At 43.1% G+C, this 18,901-nt stretch overlaps 1 protein-coding gene across 3 annotated transcripts in view; it reads left to right on the forward strand.

Moving 5' to 3' along the window:
• plcb3 (phospholipase C, beta 3 (phosphatidylinositol-specific)) overlaps positions 1-17,668 on the forward strand; it is a 99,028-nt gene extending 81,360 nt beyond the window's left edge. Inside the window, exons 21-35 of one of the 3 annotated variants that reach the window (XM_084042811.1) lie at positions 276-437; positions 1,201-1,300; positions 1,502-1,606; positions 1,981-2,075; positions 2,639-2,777; positions 4,663-4,701; positions 5,219-5,328; positions 6,917-7,026; positions 7,997-8,156; positions 8,473-8,549; positions 9,068-9,157; positions 9,637-9,694; positions 11,122-11,208; positions 11,478-16,312; positions 16,393-17,668. In XM_084042811.1, the coding sequence (XP_083898937.1) occupies positions 276-437; positions 1,201-1,300; positions 1,502-1,606; positions 1,981-2,075; positions 2,639-2,777; positions 4,663-4,701; positions 5,219-5,328; positions 6,917-7,026; positions 7,997-8,156; positions 8,473-8,549; positions 9,068-9,157; positions 9,637-9,694; positions 11,122-11,208; positions 11,478-11,834 (1,689 nt within the window). In that variant the 3' untranslated portion in view covers positions 11,835-16,312; positions 16,393-17,668. The remainder of the gene's footprint in view (positions 1-275; positions 438-1,200; positions 1,301-1,501; positions 1,607-1,980; positions 2,076-2,638; positions 2,778-4,662; positions 4,702-5,218; positions 5,329-6,916; positions 7,027-7,996; positions 8,157-8,472; positions 8,550-9,067; positions 9,158-9,636; positions 9,695-11,121; positions 11,209-11,477; positions 16,313-16,392) is intronic. The other 2 variants (XM_084042812.1, XM_084042813.1) reach the window with 2 other exon arrangements.
• Positions 17,669-18,901: the final 1,233 nt, after the last annotated feature.

Genomic DNA, 18,901 nt, shown 5'->3' on the forward strand with positions numbered 1-18,901 from the left:
CTGTAGATACAAGCTTAAAATATACAAGTTATCCAAGATTAGTGTGAGGACAGTTCTACCAACAGTTTCAAAAGAAACTCATTCGCCAAAAATACCAGCCGTGTTCCTGTGACTCGATCTCTGCCTAACTCTGATGCACACACACACACACACACACACACACACACACACACACACACACACACACACACACACACACACACACACACGCGTGATCACACACACACACACACACACACACACACACTCTAATCAAGCTCTGATCTTCCCCACAGGTCATCTCGGGTCAGTTCCTGAGCGATAAGAGGGTGGGCGTGTACGTGGAAGTGGACATATTTGGACTTCCTGCCGACACCAAGAGGAAGTACAGGACCCGCACGTCCAACGGGAACTCACTGGACCCTGTCTGGGACGACGACATGTTTGTCTTCAATAAGGTATTGTCCTGTCTAGGGATGCATGGTATAGACCAATTATTAGTTTACAAACATTGAGACTGGACGCACAGGTGAGGTGTTTCAGATCCCCAAACCTGTTGTTTTGTGGAGCGCTGGTTTCAGTTCATTCAACGTCCTCTTGTGTGTTGGCTAGTGAGGTGCGCCTTAGCGAGACATCTGCACTTCGCAGAGAACAGCTGACAATACAAGCTCACAACCGCGTCGCGGATGAGACCGTTGTGAGCTTGGAGGTCTGCTATTCTCGGCGCGTTCTCTGCGCGCGACACCTTCGCGGGATGGAGCATAAATTGGGCTTGACGCCACTGGAGGCGGGGTTTGGGGGACAACTGCTTTGAATTGCTATTATTATTTACACACAACAGAAACCAAGAAATATATCTTTCAAGAGCGAGAGATCACAGTGAAAATCCTAAACATTCTTCCTCCACACTGGGAGAAAAACAGCATCTGAAAGTTTGATGGGATGCCTTTTTACACGTGAGTGCAGTGACCACTTTAACATTGCATCTTATGAGCGGTAGGGTTCATTTGGTGCCGGCCTGTGCACACATACTGGTTCTTATCAGTGTGATCGAGAATCGTTTGTTTTGAAAAAATCGGAATCGAAATGACCCCAAGAATCTGAATCGAATCGTGAGATCACAGAAGATTCACAGCCCTAGTGATGTGTAGTATAGTTTATACAGAATGTATATATATATATATATTTATTTAGTTTCCTCTTTCTGCTGTGTCTCTGCAGGTGATCCTCCCCACTCTGGCCTCTCTGAGGATAGCGGTGCTTGAGGAAAACGGCAAGTTTATCGGCCACCGCATCCTACCTGTATCTGCCATCAGACCTGGTTAGTACACACACACACACACACACACACACACACACACACACACACACACAATTTCGAACTTTTACTTGTACAGTATACCATACACGTGTTTTTTCTACAGCTAAATGTCTATGCATTATTGCATAATATATATGTATATTCTATAATAAAGTAGATCATTAAGTACCGTATCTCTACTGATGGTGTAATGTGTCTCAGGTTATCACTACATCAACCTGAAGAATGAAATGAACCAACCCCTCACTCTGCCTTCACTACTGGTCTATACCGAAGCACAGGACTACATCCCTAATGAGCACCAAGGTAAGAAAACTACACTACCCACAACCACCCTCTGCAGTACATCCCCAATGAACACCAAAGTAAAGAAAACTACACTACCCATAACCACCCTCTGCAGTACATCAGCACTGTCAAGTCATACGAGCTAATTTATGTCTAACAGCTATTGGCTTACAATAAAGAGCATGAAGAGGGCGTGGCTTTGGCGGTGGCATGTTGCCATGTCTGATCTATGTTACAGGTCACGCAGTGAATCATTTTGACTGTGTTTCTGACGAGCTGGAAATATTCTGAACATTTCTATACTGCTTTAAAAAAGTGTGTGTGTGTGTGTGTGTGTGTGTGTGTGTGTGTGTGTGTGTGTGTGTGTGTGTGTGTGTGTGTGTGTGAGTCAGAGTATGCAGAGTGGTTGACCAACCCTCTGAAACACATCAGTCTGTTGGACCAGAGACACATCCAGCTGGCTTCTCTCATGGAGGACAACATAGAGGTGAGAAAAGAGCCAAGGACCCCCAAATTGATATATACTGTATGTGGCCGCGGACCCCCACCTAAAAATATGTTGTGCCAGGGACCCCCCAGAAGCAAACAGTTGTGTTAAAAATGTTTGCAAAAAAAAAAAAAAAATTCAAAGATTTGCACACATTTTCAAGGTTTTTTCTAAAAATACCAGATCTACAAACTCAGCTTGTATGCAATATGGGTAATGGTGGGGACCCCCTGGTATCCCCCTCCCCCAAGAACCCCTAGCCTAGGGGGTCCTCGGACCCCTCTTTGAAAACCAATGGGCTTTTATAGATCTTTTATGCACTGAGCCTGCAACACCACATTTGTCCACTAGTTTATTCACGCTTCAAAAAAAAACGCTCGACCCGGCCCGGACAGCTGGCGTAGCGGTCCGGGCACCTATATAGGCTCCCAAAGTAGCCTGACAGTGGTTGCGGGTTCGAGTCCCGAAGACCCTCGCGGTCCCGTGGGGCTTGGGTGAGACGCACACACATATATTTTACAGGTATTGTGTGTGTGTGTGTGTGTGTGTGTGTGTCTTTTCAGCATGTCGCCAGCCAGCCAATAGAAGGAGAGACAGAGGACAGTGATGACATCCTGGGGGTGGGGCTCCCGTCTCCCCTCCCCAACACACCCCCCGCCTCACAGGAGGAGGTCCATGACATCATAGGGTCACCCACACCTGGTGAGCACGCACGCACGCACACACACACACACACACACACACACACACACACACACACACACACACACACACAAGAAAGGGTTATTGAGGGGGATTGCGGTTATACTAAGCTATGGCGACTGAAACTAAGACTATTGTTTCAGTGTATAAGTGCTAAATAACACTAAATATTAGGGGTGTATATATCGCGATACGTTTTCGTGACGATATGTATCGTTTTGGAAAAAAAGAATATCGTTTTGAGAAAAAAAAATATCGTTTTGAAAAAATATAGATATATTAAAAAAAAAAAAAAAATGTTTTCAATAATAATAATCAGGCATGCAAACAGCCCCAAGGTGAAAAGGGTGACAACATGTTGGGTTTTTTTCGGGTCAGGTGTCACAGTATTGCCCGTACAGTATTTGGATTGAAAACGGCTATTGTAGCTGAAAAGCTACAAGTTTGCATGTCTGAATAATGCAAAAACAGAATTATTTGTTTGCATTTACTTTTTTCCTCCCCCATATATTTTCATGATAAAACAAGTGCGTATCGAAATCGTATCGAAGTTGTGAGCCAAATATCGTATCGTATCGTTTGGTACAATTAGTGTATCGGCACACCCCTACTAAATATATTGACAATTTTGTCAACCAATAAAAACTAGACTAAAATGTTAGTGAGGGACTAGTGGAGAAGAGATCCAGTTGAACTAAAAGACAAGTCATTTTATGTTTGGTTGCGCTCGGGTGTTGCGCTCTGAAAATAGCAGATCTACAAGCTCACAACGCGTCGCGCTGCAACGCGTTGTGAGCTTGTAGATCTGCTATTTTCAGCATGCAACCAAGTGTAAAATCATTATGACGCCATCAAGGCGTGTGCGATGCCCTCGTGACTGATGGAGCGTTCAGCAGCCAGGTCTTCTAGTGCAGAGGGTTAGATAGCACAGACGCTTCAGGAGGGTTTTTATGTGGTCCTTGTAGCGTTTCCGCTGTCCCCCGGGAGACCTACAGCCTTCCTGGAGTTGGCCGTAGAGGATCTGTCGGGGAAGCCTCTGCGTGGGGCATGCGGATTAAATGCCCCACCCAGCGCAGATGTCTTTGTGCAAGGAACACTTGAATGCTGGGTGTATCGGTCCGGTCATAGATGTCCACATATGGGACCCTGTCCTCCCAGGTCAGACCCAGGATCCGTTGTAGGCAGTGGATGTGGAATCTCTCCAGGATTCTGACGTGCCTTTGGTACGGGGTCCTAGCTTGGTACAGGGTCCAGGCTTGGTACGGGGTCCAGGCTTGGTATGGGGTCCAGGCTTGGTACGGGGTCCTAGCTTGGTACGGGGTCCAGGCTTGGTACGGGGTCCTAGCTTGGTACGGGGTCCAGGCTTGGTACGGGGTCCAGGCTTGGTATGGGGTCCAGGCTTGGTATGGGGTCCAGGCTTGGTATGGGGTCCAGGCTTGGTGTGGGGTCCAGGCTTGGTATGGGGTCCAGGCTTGGTATGGGGTCCAGGCTTGGTATGGGGTCCAGGCTTGGTATGGGGTCCAGGTTTGGTATGGGGTCCAGGCTTGGTATGGGGTCCAGGCTTGGTATGGGGTCCAGGCTTGGTATGGGGTCCAGGCTTGGTATGGGGTCCAGGCTTGTGAGCCATATAGCAGTGTGGACAGACACAGTCTCCAGACCGTGGTTGAATATATGTACTGTATATATATGTTCAACACATTTACATTAATGTAAAAAAATGTTGTTGTTGCTTATTCCATTTCACACATTATGTCTGTCTCTGTCGTGTGTGTGTGTGTGTGTGTGTGTGTGTGTGTGTGTGTGTGTGTGTGTGTGTGTGTGTGTGTGTGTGTGTGTGTGTGTGTGTGTGCGTGTGCGTGTGTGTGTGTGCGTGTGCGCATATCAGCAGGTCAGAAGGAGGACCTCATAGCTACTGTCCTTGGAGGTAAAAATCATTTTTTCACTCTGTTTCGTGTTTATTTTCCATTTATATCTACACACTGTAAACCCATAATCATCATCCTACATACATAATAGCTATTGTGTGTATATACTGTATATTCTGCATACTGTATATACAGTACCTGTATACATATATATACACATCTGTGTGTTTGAGCTCTCTCTGCCAGACCGAAAAGAGACAATTTATTTCTCCCCGGGACCCAAACTGATGACAATAGCCGATCTACAAGCTCATAAGGCATTGCGACGCGGTGTGAGCTTGTAGATCTGCTATTATCACTACTTCTTTATTTTCTTAACACGTTTTTTTTAATATATACGTAATGTAGGGAATTTCTTTGATGTATTTTTTTCATTATTTATGAAATTCATTTGAAGAAATTTGAATTTCTATTTTTTTTTAAAACTTTTTTTTATTGAAAAACAAAGTGTAGGAAATAAAAAAAATCTCTCTCTCTCTCTCTCTCTCTCTCTTTCTCTCTATGTCTCTCTCTCAGACATCCAGGCTCAGTCTATAGAGGAGATAAAGCAGCAGAAGAACTACCTTAAACTGCTGAAAAAACAATGCAAGGAACTCAAAGAGCTTCACAAGAAACACCTGAAGAAGGTATATTTACACACACACACACACACACACACACACACACACACACACACACACACACACACACACACACACACACGCATGCATGCACAAGCACCTGATTTCTACTTAGTTATGCACCTGAAAATAGCAGATCTACAAGCTCGTAAATCGGACTATTGTTCAGCTATTTACGATAGGATGACGATGAGATCAAAATCACCATTGCAGTAATGTGTGTGTACGTGTGTGCACGTGTGCGCGTGTGTGTGCGTGTGTGCGCGTGCGTGTGTGTGTGTGTGTGACTGTGTGTGTGTGTGTGTGCGTGTGTGCGTGCGTACAGGTGTGGACACGCAGTAAGGAGCAGAAGGGCAGGTGTAATCAGTGTGTGTGTGTGTGTCTACAGGTGTGCATAAACAACAAAAACACTGGCACACTGACAGATGAAAACTGAGGCTTTAGATGCAAAAAATAGTCCTTTACTTTACAAAAGTGCAAAAAAGTGACACAGTGAAAATAAAGTGACGTTTGGGGCCTCAGACCCTCATCAACAACCGGTTCAGTTTTCATCTTTCAGCAAAAACACAGGTGCCATTAAAAACACTGAACTATTTTGCCGATTACAATATGAATAGACGGTGTGCGGTGTCATTTTATTTCATTCTCTACGTGTGATCCCTGCCTACGCAGCCGTCTCTGAGCCCAGCCGGTGTGCAAAAGACTTTGTTTTCCACTGATTACAGTATAAATCGATAGTTACGTATGTAACTACGGTTCTATGAATCCCCGAAAGACCGCCAGATTCGGTGCAAAGGGAATATTCAGTGCTTTTAGCCCCGCCTCTGGTGGTCAGCAGGGATGAAATAGAACTTCAAATTTAAAAAAATGGAATTGCCTTTCTACAAATCTAATGCACACATTTAAAATCCACTATCCACTGTCTTCAGCCCTGCAGTAAGCCTTAAAGGTTTCATGACATGCTGGTTTACAAAACATGAAAGTCTTTATCATGGTCCTTCACGTGTATTTTAACGTGTATTAAGGTTTTAACTGAAAAATCCACTCCAGTGAGCCATGCCAGGTTTGTTTCTCTCTCTGTGTTCTGAGGGCTTTTCATTTGCCTGCGGGTGTCGCTGTTGAGGGATTTTGCCTGTCAATCATCGCCTCTGCTCCGCCCCCCCAAAGGAGAGGGTTGGGGAGGGGGCGGGATTGATGGACTGTGACGTCATAGTCCACGGGCCAATCACAGCACTTTTCGGAGCCTAATTATTCAGAAAACCCCATGGAAAATCCACTGAATGTTCAAAGATCTGTTTTTCTGGGTGTAATTGAGGTCAGAAAACAAAACAAAAAAAAACGAAAAATTGAAAGAAAATGTAATTGTATGTCATGAAACCTTTAAGTCCTTTAAGCGTGAACACTTCCCTCTTCCACTGTGTCCAGGTGTGGATCATAGTAACCTCCCTACCTCCTCATCCACTGTGTACAGGTGTAACCTGTGTGTGTGTGTGTGTGTGTGTGTGTGTGTGTGTGTGTGTGTGTGTGTGTGTGTGTGTGTGTGTGTGTGTGTGTGTGTGTGTGTGTGTGTGTGTGTGTGTGTGTGTGTGTGTAGGTGTGGACACGCAGTAAGGAGCAGAAGAGCAGGTGTAATCAGCTGCAGTCTGACACCCAGAGGAGACGCAGTCAGATGGAGAAGCACCTGAAACGCAGCCTCAAGAAGAAGTACGACACACACACACACACACACACACACACACACACACACACACACACACACACACGGCTGCTATGTTTGCACATCTCTCTGCTAATGCACCAGATGTTAATGTTGTTAATGAAGAGGAGCACGGTGGCGCAGTCGGTAGCGCTGTCGCCTCACAGCAAGAAGGTCCTGGGTTTGATTCCCGCCGGGGACGCTGTGGGCGCTGGGGGCGTGTCCTCTCCTCCGCGTCATCAGCGCCCATACCCTTGGTGGGGTTGGCGAAAGGGCCTACTCTGTGTGGAGTTTGCATGTTCTCCCCGTGTCTCCCAGGGTAGTTAACTTAATACCCTCACAAAAGCATGTAGTAATCCTGGTCTCTATACTGCCTCCCCCTGGTCAGCCTGATGGAGGGGAAAGGAACTGGTTGGAATAATGTGTTCCTTCCACGCACTACGTCCAACCAGGAAAACTCCCCCCTGTCAGGTGACAAGAAGGTCAGTTGGCTCTCATGCATTGAAGGCATGAGCTCGGCCCTGGCCTCCCTAGGCTGGTGAGGGGAGTGTAGTGCCCAGGATCACTTAGAAAAGTGGCACCGGGTGAAAAAAGGGTTACAACATCGAGGGATAAAAATAATAATAAAAAAAAAAAAATCTAAATGAAGGCTCCAAATCAGTTTGAAGTGGCCTGTGTACCTCCGACTCTCATGTGATCTCTACTGTCATTGTTAGCCTCCAAGCAAAGACGCTGTTACTCGTACCCTGGAGGGGTGTCTGGGTATTATGTCCAGGATTTGATGACTGTACTTTTTCTGCTGTAGAAAAATATGTGTGTCCTTGTATTGTATCTCTTATGTAGACATAAATATATTATTAATGGGTGTGTGTGTGTGTGTGTGTGTGTGTGTGTGTGTGTGTGTGTGTGTGTGTGTGTGTGTGTGCGCGTGCGTGTGCGTGTGTGTGTGTGTGTGTGTCTGTGTGTGTGTGTGCTCAGTGAGTCTCAGGAGCCCGTCCAGAGGCAGTTAGCGGCTCTGGAACAGGACCTGCAGAAACAGACGGTTCAGCTCAGAGAGTGGCAGATGAAAGAGCTGCTGCAGCTACGCCAAGAGCAACACACTCTGGAGAGAGAGAGGAGACACACACACCTGAGAGAGGTACACACACACACACACACACACACACACACACAGGAGAGAGACAGACATGACACACACCTGAGAGGCACGCACGCACAACCACACTTAGACCCTGAGAACTATTCCACAATCTCTAAATGCTATTTAGAGTCTTGAACTACACCTCCCGAAAGTCATCTGTTCGTTATTTCTGTTCACGAAATTGTATATATTTTTTTATAACTTTAAATGTATTTATTTTATTTCCTTTTATCGTAAGCAGGAAGCTAGGCTTAGATTATTATATATATATTTCTTTTTTCTTTTTTTCAAATTGTGTGTGTGTGGTTTCCAGGCCTTTCAGAAGCTGAAGGAGACAGCCCATGAATGTCAAGCAGGCCAGCTGAAGAAACTCAAAGAAACCTGTGAAAAGTAAGTCACAGGTTCAAACCCCATCACAGCTACTTTGAATAAGAACCTGTATAAGTGTCTAGGTGTGTGGTAGTATCTCTTGTAGTAAGAACCAGCTTAGCATTTAGCTCCAGTGAGCATGGACATATTCATGGTAAAATGAATGAATTGGGGTTTTGGTATTATTGCACATCCCAAGGGTCTTTTTAAATCAGTTGAAAACCTTTTTGATTTAATTGGCACTACGGTCACTGACGAATTCCCACTGGATACTTATTAACTGAAATGAAGGAATCACCTATTAAATGCTGGAGTAATCAGGGAGTGTTTATTTTTCCATCAATATGTTTTATCTTAATCGATGTGATCATGTTATTCAGTTCAAAATGATCAAAATGTTACAGCGTTATTCTGTGTGTGTGTGTGTGTGTGTGTGTATGTGTGTGTGTGTGTGTGTGTGTGTGTGTGTGTGTGTGTGTGTGTGTGTGTGTGTGTGTGTGTGTGTGTGTGTGTGTGTGTGTGTGTGTGTGTGTGTCCAGAGAGAAGAAAGAGTTGCAGAAGATCCTGGACAGGAAAAGGCTGAACAGCATCAGCGAAGCCAAGACCCGAGACAAAGACAAGGCTGAAACGTGAGCTGTGAGAGAGAGAGAGAGAGAGAGAGAGAGAGAGATGTATTTATTGTACCCAGTGATGGAAAGTAATGTACTTAAGTACAATTTTGTATTTGCAATAATTTTACTTCTACTCCACTACATCTCACAGGCAAATATTGTACTTTTACTCCACTACAATTATTTGAAAACTTTAGTTACTAGTTACTTTGCAGGTATAAATGACCTAGGCTATTTGAAAATAGCTGATCTACAAGCTCACAACTATTTTGTCTAATTTGTCTTCTAGGGTTGTGTAATGGATACAATGTTTACAAATATCCATACAGGATCATGAAGCTTAATATCAAGATGCTCAAGTTTGTCAATGTTATCTTATACTGTACCATCTGTCTTCTATTTGTGTTTATCAATCTTGTTTTATCTTGTCTGTCCATCTGTCCGTCTGTCTGTGTGCGTGTGTGTGTCTCTCTCTCTTTCTCTCTCTCATATTCTAGGGAGCTGAATGAAATTAACAGGAAACACATTTCAGACTCGGTCGCGTTAATCCGCAGGGTGAGCGCACACGCACACGTACATACACACACACACACACACACACACACACACACACACACACACACACACACACACACACACACACACACACACACACACACACACACACACACAGTTAAACAATTTATTTATGTCCACACACAGGGAAAGCATACAGGGACACAAATATTTTAGGTGCAGCTAGAGGTTACATTCACAAACTCATGGATATATGTCCTCATGATACAACACACATGTCACTCAGCACTCCATGGGCACAAGTAGCGGCGGCGCTGCCATACATGGCAGCAGAGGCAGCACAATACTTGTGGCAGCCTTTCTGTCTCGTCTTTGGGCATCCCAAGTTGTTGAAACCCTCCAACAACCAGTCTGTGGGTATGTCCTAGGCTGGATCACCAGAGGAAACAAAGTTCTTAGTCGTGCACTGCTGCTTGGTGTTAAAGTGCTCTCTGTTGTTGTTCTCATGGGCCTGGAAGTTCCACCTGGACGTCAGGTAGCGTGGGCTGTTGGTAGATTCCACCAGTGGTGGTGAGAAGTGCCTTCTTGTATGCACGCTACATTGTCCACATAAGTTGCAAATGCAGCCACTGCACCTACTACATTGACGATGGTAGTTACAACGCACACACACACACACACACACACACACACACACACACACACACACACACACACACAGAGCCAGTCGTTCCCTGTGTTATTTGGGATAGACAAGCAAAAAACACTTCATGCCAATCTAGTAGTGTGTGTTAACTCATTCACATGACAGAGACATTGGGGGGAAAAAGGTCATTATTTTATGAAGGTCATTACCCTTCATAAAAATGGGAACAAGAATGACCCAGGTAACTAGACCTGTTTCAATACTGTATACATTAAAAGATCTTTGACACAATAAGGCAATAAACATGTCAGTGACTAATTAAGCTACAAGAATACATTGATTGATTGATTGAATATTGTATTAGACATAAATGTAAAAACAGAGTAACAGTCAAACACTTTGTCTAAAATGATAACACCAAGAAAGTCCTTGCGGTCTTGTTTCCATTGGGGTTCTAGGTATTCAATTCATCAACATATAAAATAGCACCAAAACATTTAATATCATCACAATATAAAACACTATATGTACAGAGTAGAGGGGTAAAAAAAACAGACACTTGCTTACTTTATTTTCTATAATCTGCATTATGTCAGGAATTAACCGTGGTTATTACACATCTCCCCCTTTTTCACTCCTCTTCCTTCTCTATCCCGCCCTCCCTCCCTCCTCCTCCTCTCTCTCTCTCTCTCTCTCTCTCTCTCTCTCTCTCTCTCTCTCTCTCTCTCTCTCTCTCTCCTCTCTCCTCTCTCTCTCTCTCTCTCTCTCTCTCTCTCTCTTTCTCTCTCCTCTCTCTCTCTCTCCTCTCTCTCCCTCTCAGTTGGAGGAGGCTCAGATCAGGAGACAGGACAAACTGGTACTGAGACAGAGAGAGATTCTGACACACATAGACGAGGAGCATCCACTGGTGAGCACACACACACACACGCACGCGCGCACACACACACACACACACACACACACACACACACACACACACACACACACACACACACACACACACACACACACACACACTCACACTCACACTCACACTCACACACAAACACTCTCACACACACTCTGGAGAGAGAGAGGAGGCACACACACCTGAGAGAGATACACGCATATATCGGTATGAGTTGGACATTATGGGTATATCAGATATGGGTAAAAACATCCCTCTGTGTGTTTCAGGTTCAGTCCCGTCTGGACAGGGAGCTGGAGGCGGAGCTCCAGCGGCTGCCCCAGGAGATCTGCCAGCACCTGCAGGCGGAGCTGAGCAGCAAGGGCCTCCGCAGCGACGCCCTCTTCTCGCCCTCGTCCAATCACAGCGGCGGCAGCAGCCACAGCAGCCCCACCCCCAGCCGGGGCTCGGGGGGCCCGCCCTCCTCCAACTGCTCCACGCCCACTTTCCCCCCCTGCACGCCCACCCGGAGCGGTTCCGGTTGGAACCGGAGCCTGGACAATAGCGTGGCCTCGTTGGCCGACTCCTCCTGCTCGTCAAACGCCCCCGTCCTATCGGAGGGCGAGGCGCCGTTCGGTGTAAATTAATCGGTGTAAAAAAAACTATAGAATATATATTTAGTGGGGTGTATAATGATAAGAAGAAAAAAAATGGGAAAGTAATCATTTGGGGTATTTACTTTGATTAATTATGTTGTTTTGTTTTTTTGTTGTTTCTTTTATTATCACAAACTGTCTTTTTTTCTGTTTTTAAAGCATTTTAATGTCTTGTTTTTATTTTAAACATTTTTTTAAATGATTCATCGTGCATCTCACTGGAATGTAAATGTGAGAGTGAAAACCTCGTGTATCCAAACACTGGCGTCACGTTACGCGGCAGCCACCCAGAATTTTACCAAAATGTTTTGTTTTTTTTTACATTTGGGAGAAAAAGTAAATTCTTGGTCATGAGCAGGGGGGTGTAATGGTGATTTTTCTTTTTACAGGCGGAACGCTATTTTAATGACGGCACACTTATCTTCTATCGATTACCCCCGGTGTCGGCTGCGATAGGAGACTCGATTGAGTCCAGTTTTTGGAAAAAAAATCCCCCCAAAAAAATCTCAAGATTTTTCAAAAATAGCAGATCTACAAGCTCATAGCGCGGCACTCGGTGCCGCGCTATGAGCTTGTAGATCTGCTATTTGTGAATAGCCAGTAGGAGACTCGATTGAGTCTCCTACCGCAGTCGACATCAGCTAATTGAATCATTGGCTCAGGAATGCGACAAAAACTAAAAAAACATCTCCATGAATTCATAAAATAGGTAGTTTTTTTTTGGGTGAGAGACATGTATTCTTGTTTTGTAGCATTTTGTGCAAAAAAAAAAACGGCCAGTCCCCACAACCAAGCCATTTGGAAGATAATACGAAAACAAATCTGACCATGTTATTTACCACATTGCGTCAGGTTTAGACAATATCGGCAGGAGTGGTAGCAAAAAGTAGACGTAGTTTTCCAAACGTTGGCCTCATGGTGGCGCTGTAACGGGCCAATTTGAGGGCTGCCGCGTGCAAAGTTTCACGTCAATAAATCCAAACGGTGCCAGAGATTAGCTGTTCATCAATCTGGGATATAAAGGAAAACATGTTTTTTTTCCCCTTTATTTTTGCCGCTGGGGGGCCTTTTTTGTGTAAAACAGGAACTCGGTTTGACTCCTCCCCTTTCTTAGTCCACTTCCTCCCGGGAGTTTCTGTGTTTATTCCTACTAAAAACAGCTCCGTATCTGTCTTGAGAGATTAGCTGTTCACAGACAGACAGACAGACGGACGGACTGGTGCGCACAGGGGTGAAAACATAATCCTGGCCCTCTGGCAGGATAATTACGCTTTACGTGGACACGCCCCCTTAAAAAGTTCCATCTGTAATGACAATGGATGAACAGCAGGGGGTACCATTGTTGTAGCTGTGTTTTGTGGTTCGCGCAGGATTTAGGATTTAATCTAATTTAATCTGAGAATAATCCCAGAGTTCACACTGACCTTGAATGTTGCACCAAAAAGAAAAGAAAAAAATCACACCCTGTGTGAAGAGAGTGGTGCCTTTGATGAGCCCCGTATTGATGTTGTCATCAATGTTTGTTTATTGGACGTACATACATACGGACGGACACACAGACAAAGTCAGATATAGGAGTGGTTGGCACCACTCAAAAAATAATTATTGTGACACGAACTAAAACGGTACTTTATATTTAACAGTCTACCCTCTTTGTCAGTTACTTTGTCTTTACTTAACTTAACCCATTACTGTATTTTCTCATTAGCTGCCTGTAAAAAGGCAGTGTAAGTGATGTTTTTGGTTAAAAAAAAAGGTGTTTTTGTTAAAAAAAAGTTAAAGCGCCATGTTGTGATAGTAATCATTGCTATAGAGTGTTTGTTCAGTAACAGGGTTATCCCTGTCTCTACAACTCTTTAATAAACAGAAAATACACTTTCAGGTGGGTCGCCAATTTCAGCCAATGGGGAGAGAGTACCCATTTATCAGCTTCATTTTTATAGTGTCCCAGTTGCAATCGTGTCTCCAATCCTCCAATGCATCCTGTGCGAGTTCTCTCTCCTCCCTGATTGGACCAAATTGGTATCCTGACCTGAAAATGCATTTTCTGTTTACTGAAGAGCTGGAGAGACAGCGAGACCCCTGTTACTGAACAAACAATCTCTATAGCAATGGTTACTGATTACTATTACAATATAGAGCTATTTTACACTGTTACTGAACCAACACTCTCTATAGCAGGGGTCTTCAACAGGGGGTCCGGGACCCCTAGGGGGTCCGCAGAGTTACTACAGGGGGGCCACCTAATATTTGTGTGATTGGATAGTTTATTTTTACATTAACCACTTGAACCCATATTATTATTAGAACTTAAGCCAAAAATAGCAGATCTACAAGCTCACAACGCCTCGCGCCGCGAGGCGTTGTGAGCTTGTAGATCGGCTATTTTCGGGAAGGGGGTTTGGTGTTGGTCTATGAAATCTATGAAAATACAATTGTATACAGAGTGGGGGTCCCTGCTTCATCTCTCTTGGGGGGGCCCTAGGGCGTCCTTGGGCTTAAAAACATTGAAAACCCCTGCTCTATATGGCAATGATTGCTATCACAATATAGAGCTATTTAACACTTATTTAACAAACAAAACAAACAAGGCATCACTTACCCTACCTTTAAACGTTGACTTTTATTTTGACATGATTTTCTTTCTATTTGGAGCGGGGTACGATAATAGACGGTGTATATGTGTGTATGTGTTCTGTATACTACAGTATGTTTCCATTTGGAACGGGGTACAACGATAGATTAATTATGTATTGTGTGTATGTGTCTTTGTACGTGATGTTCCTGTGTATTACATCTACTTGAATTATACTACTGACCACAAGTGCTAGAGAGAGAGAGAGGGGGGGGAGAGAGAGAGAGGGGGGGGGTGATAAATGTTGGCCTATTTATACTTTGTGGAACAAGCATTTTCGGTAAAACTGTGTATTGAGGTTCGTGTCTATGATGCATTATGCAGTAAAGTGCATTTATAATGTATTATAATGTGCTTACTTATAAGGCATTAGCACTCGTTTATAATCGTGCATAACAACTTATATAACAAGCTTTATGAAGTATTAAATGTTGTGTCTATACTGTATGTCTTTTTACCTTTTCAATCCGGTACAGCATCTGTCATTTTAGATGTTTCTATAGCAACATTACTTTTTATTTTATTTGTATTTGTTTATAAAAATGTCTTTTTTTTTTCAGAAAATTGTTGATTTAGAAGGTGTTTTTAAAAATTGACCATACGTCACAAATGTTATAAGTTTTCATACAGGAATATAAACATGTATTACGAGTGTTCTAATGCCTTATAGTATAAGTGCATTATAATGCATTATAAATGCGATTATAATGCATTGTAGACCTGAACCTTAATATACAGTCTTACCACGTTTATCTTTCTTTCTTTTTTTCAGTTGAAAAATAATGTGTGTGATTATGACCCGTCCCTAAAAACCATCCAAAGCAACAGAGCATCGCCCAAATCCTTTTGGACATTTTAATACGATTTTAAACTGTGCTTTAATGACGGTTTGAAAAGAACGAAAGAAAAGACAAACATTTTTTTTAACTATTTTTGTGGTGATTTATTTAATTTAAGTTTGGCAGTGGAGATCTGTACAGCTGCCTTTTTGTAGTTGCAAACAGCTTTTTTCTTTCTTTTAAATTTTTTGAAAATGTAATTTCTTTCCCCCATCAGATTTTGTTCAAGAGGCCAAACTTTTACGGATATACTTTTACAATATGCAGTTGGTGAGATTCAGCTTCAGTTTATAGACTTATTAACCACTTGAACCTAGCTAGGTTGAGGTCATCCCTATTCTGGTGGAAAAAGAAAAAAAGAAGAAGAAAAAAACACTTTTGGTGAAGAGATTTGGTGTAGAGAGAAAAAAGAGCGTACCAAGTACTCAGGACTGTATGGGGGGGCGGTTTAACCCCAGCATCCTTATTGTGGGGATAGACTTTCGCTAAAAATAGCCGATCGACAAGCTCAAGTTGTGAACTTGCTTTCCCCACAATAACAGGAAACGGAGGAGACATTAGTATAGAGCCCTGAGGAACTCCGGTCAACTATATAGGGTTTAAGTGCTTAACTAAAGTGCTTAGAACTCTGCAGGGCTTAAAGATCTTGCATTCAGGCTGGACTCCCAAAACAACGGTACAAGTTAGCCAGAGTTTTTTTTTTAGTAGCTAGATGTATCACAAATTCGATGAGCTTGAAGCTATAGCTAAAAGGATCAGAACTTCTCACCAAAACCCACTTCCAAAGTATTTCCACATGAACATGGCACGTTGTATTCTTGTACTAGAATATGACATTATAAATAGGTACTCAAAGTTTTATCCTGTGTGTTGGGCTCATTTAGGCCTCGTTTTCAGTCATGGGTTTAAGGCAGTGGTCCCGGGACCACCAGTGGTCCTTGAGGGGGTTCCAGGGGGTCCCCAGCCAAATTAATAGAAACCAAATTGATTCTTATGTGTCTGTAACTCTGAGAGTGTACAAATGGAACCAAATGGACCCTAACGGGTCCATTTGGTTCCATTTGTACACTCTCAGAGTTAAATGAATACTTTATGATACAGTGTAGACTGGGACCCCCCAATAAATCAAAATGGTTCAGTCCCTGGCATATCTTTTATCAAATGGGGGTCCCTGGGCTAATATGTGTCAATTTGGGGGTCCTTGACGCGAAAAAAGGTTGAAAACCACTGGTTAAAGGTAGGGATGCACCGATGTGGCAATTCTGGGGCCGATAATTTGGCCGATAGCCGGTACAGATATTTGTTCTATTTTTTGTTGTAATTTCTATGCTCTCATAAAAAATAATTGTTCTGAATCTCCCCCCCCCCCCTCCAATGTAGTCATTATGCTAATTCATTCTTCCACACACATATATTTCCGTGTTTATTGTCACTGCTGTCGTAACCTACTGACTCACCTGCCATCGAGGAGCCCCCTCCGGGAGGACGTAGCTAGAGCCTCCGTCCTACTCCTCCCGCCCTACACTCCCTGCTGCCAAGCTCCGCCCCCCCCCCATCTCGTAGGAGTATAGAGCATCGCAGTTGCACAGAATCCGGGTGCCGGAAGTAAATACTCAATGCATTTTTCCCATTGACTTTTCCAAAAATATTTATATCAATGAATTTAAGCCTAGAATCAAGCCATCCAGGATGCTGGTGAATCATGACCATAAAACCTTTTTTTCTGTGATTTTTTTAAATTTTATATTTAATGATATGATATACTATGTTTAATAAATACCCTTTGTTTTGCCGTTTTCAAAAAAGTTTTTTCACAGAATCAAACGTTTTATGGTCATGATTCACCAGGATCCTGGATAGCTTGATTCTTGGCTTAAATTAATTTATATAAATATTTTCGGAAAAGTCTATGGGAAAAATGCATTGAGTATTTACTTCCGGCAACTGGAAGTGGGCGGGAACTGCGACGCTCTATACGTGCAGTGACAAGTATCACCCTCCTCCCCGCCTGGTTTCCCTCCCCCAGTCCCCCGAACGCCAATCGTGTTCGTATAGACGCTCGTCAAAGCCGGAGGCACCGTGGAATGTCAACTTATTTGCCGATATGCCCATGGGCGGTCAACGAGGCAAATGTCGTCCGATATATCCCGACATACGGGCCGGTGTATCGGTGCATCCCTCGGTTTAAGGGTTTATACTGTATACATCCATTTCTGCAGAGAACATTGTCTTTTTAAATGTTATTAATGCACTTTGATCATTCTGTGGTATTTTTATTGTGTTTATGTTTTGTAAACAACATTTTTCCTCCCTTGTGGCATTGACGTCAATACAAACCACTTTACAACTATTATGCAACGTTGTCTAGTTTATTGTTTGTTTCCATTGGGGACTGGATGGGCCAAGATCAAAATAATGGTGGAGCACAATTTACAATCTAGGCATATAGGGCTGTCACGATTACAGATTTAAGTTGACGATTAAGTGTCACTCAAATAATTGCGATTTAATTGTGTGTTTGGCCTTTGAACATTGGAACATATGAAGCCTTTGACTTTAAGGCTTCGTAATTAATTGCACAGGACAGATATGATAAACAACTGAAATATACAAAGAAATTATTGTCATATTTAATGATTTTATACATGTAAAAATAGCAGAAATAGCAGATCTACAAGCTTACAACGCATCGCGTTGTAAGCTTGTAGATCTTCTATTTCTGCTTTTTTAATATTTGAAAATGTGTGAAAACCTTTCAACATGGAAACGATTATGCAAAATAATTGCGATAATCTCAAATATTGGCGAGACGATGATGTAATAATTGTGACATTGCCTATCTAGCCATTTAGCAAACGTTCTTAATCCAGAGTGATTTACAGTAAACATGAGTTAATACATCAAAAGCATAGAAATAGTAATCTAGGATCATAGGTAAACCAAGAACCTATCATCAGTCTAAACAGTGTAATCAAAAAAAAAATCTTGAATCTGTACATTGAAACTATACACACTATAGGATGCCAGGTCTACAAATGAAACTGAATGAACCTGGCACCTCTAAGGACGTTTCAGATGTTTCACAGAAAAAAAGCTGTATTTGCACTTGATAAATTATAGTATCCCATCTGCATTTATCCCCGGAGTTTCTTTTATTTCCCACGTCGCAGGTCCATGGACAGTCACTACGGACCCCGAGCTGCGGCTCAAGACTGTGACTGCGGACCGGGCCTCTCCATGGAGCACGACCGTGGATTTCTACTACACTGCACTATACCACTACTATATATACTGTATATTATCTTAACATTCTTATATTATACCATTATATACTACATACACATTGCTGTACTATATAATACTATCATATATATCTTACACTATTATATGTGCTACTATTGTTACTGTTACTACCTGCACTGTATCTCTTTCTGTCTCTCCTCTGTCTCTGTATCTCTTTCTGTCTCTCCTCTGTCTCTGTATCTCTTTCTGTCTCTCCTCTGTCTCTCCCTCTCTCTCTCTCTCTCTCTCTCTCTCTCTCTCTCTCTCTCTCTCTCTCTCTCTCTCTCTCTCTCTCTCTCTCT

This window comes from Gymnoscopelus microlampas (genome assembly GCF_963454915.1).
Source record: "Gymnoscopelus microlampas genome assembly, chromosome: 19".
Classification (NCBI taxonomy): Eukaryota; Metazoa; Chordata; class Actinopteri; order Myctophiformes; family Myctophidae; genus Gymnoscopelus; species Gymnoscopelus microlampas.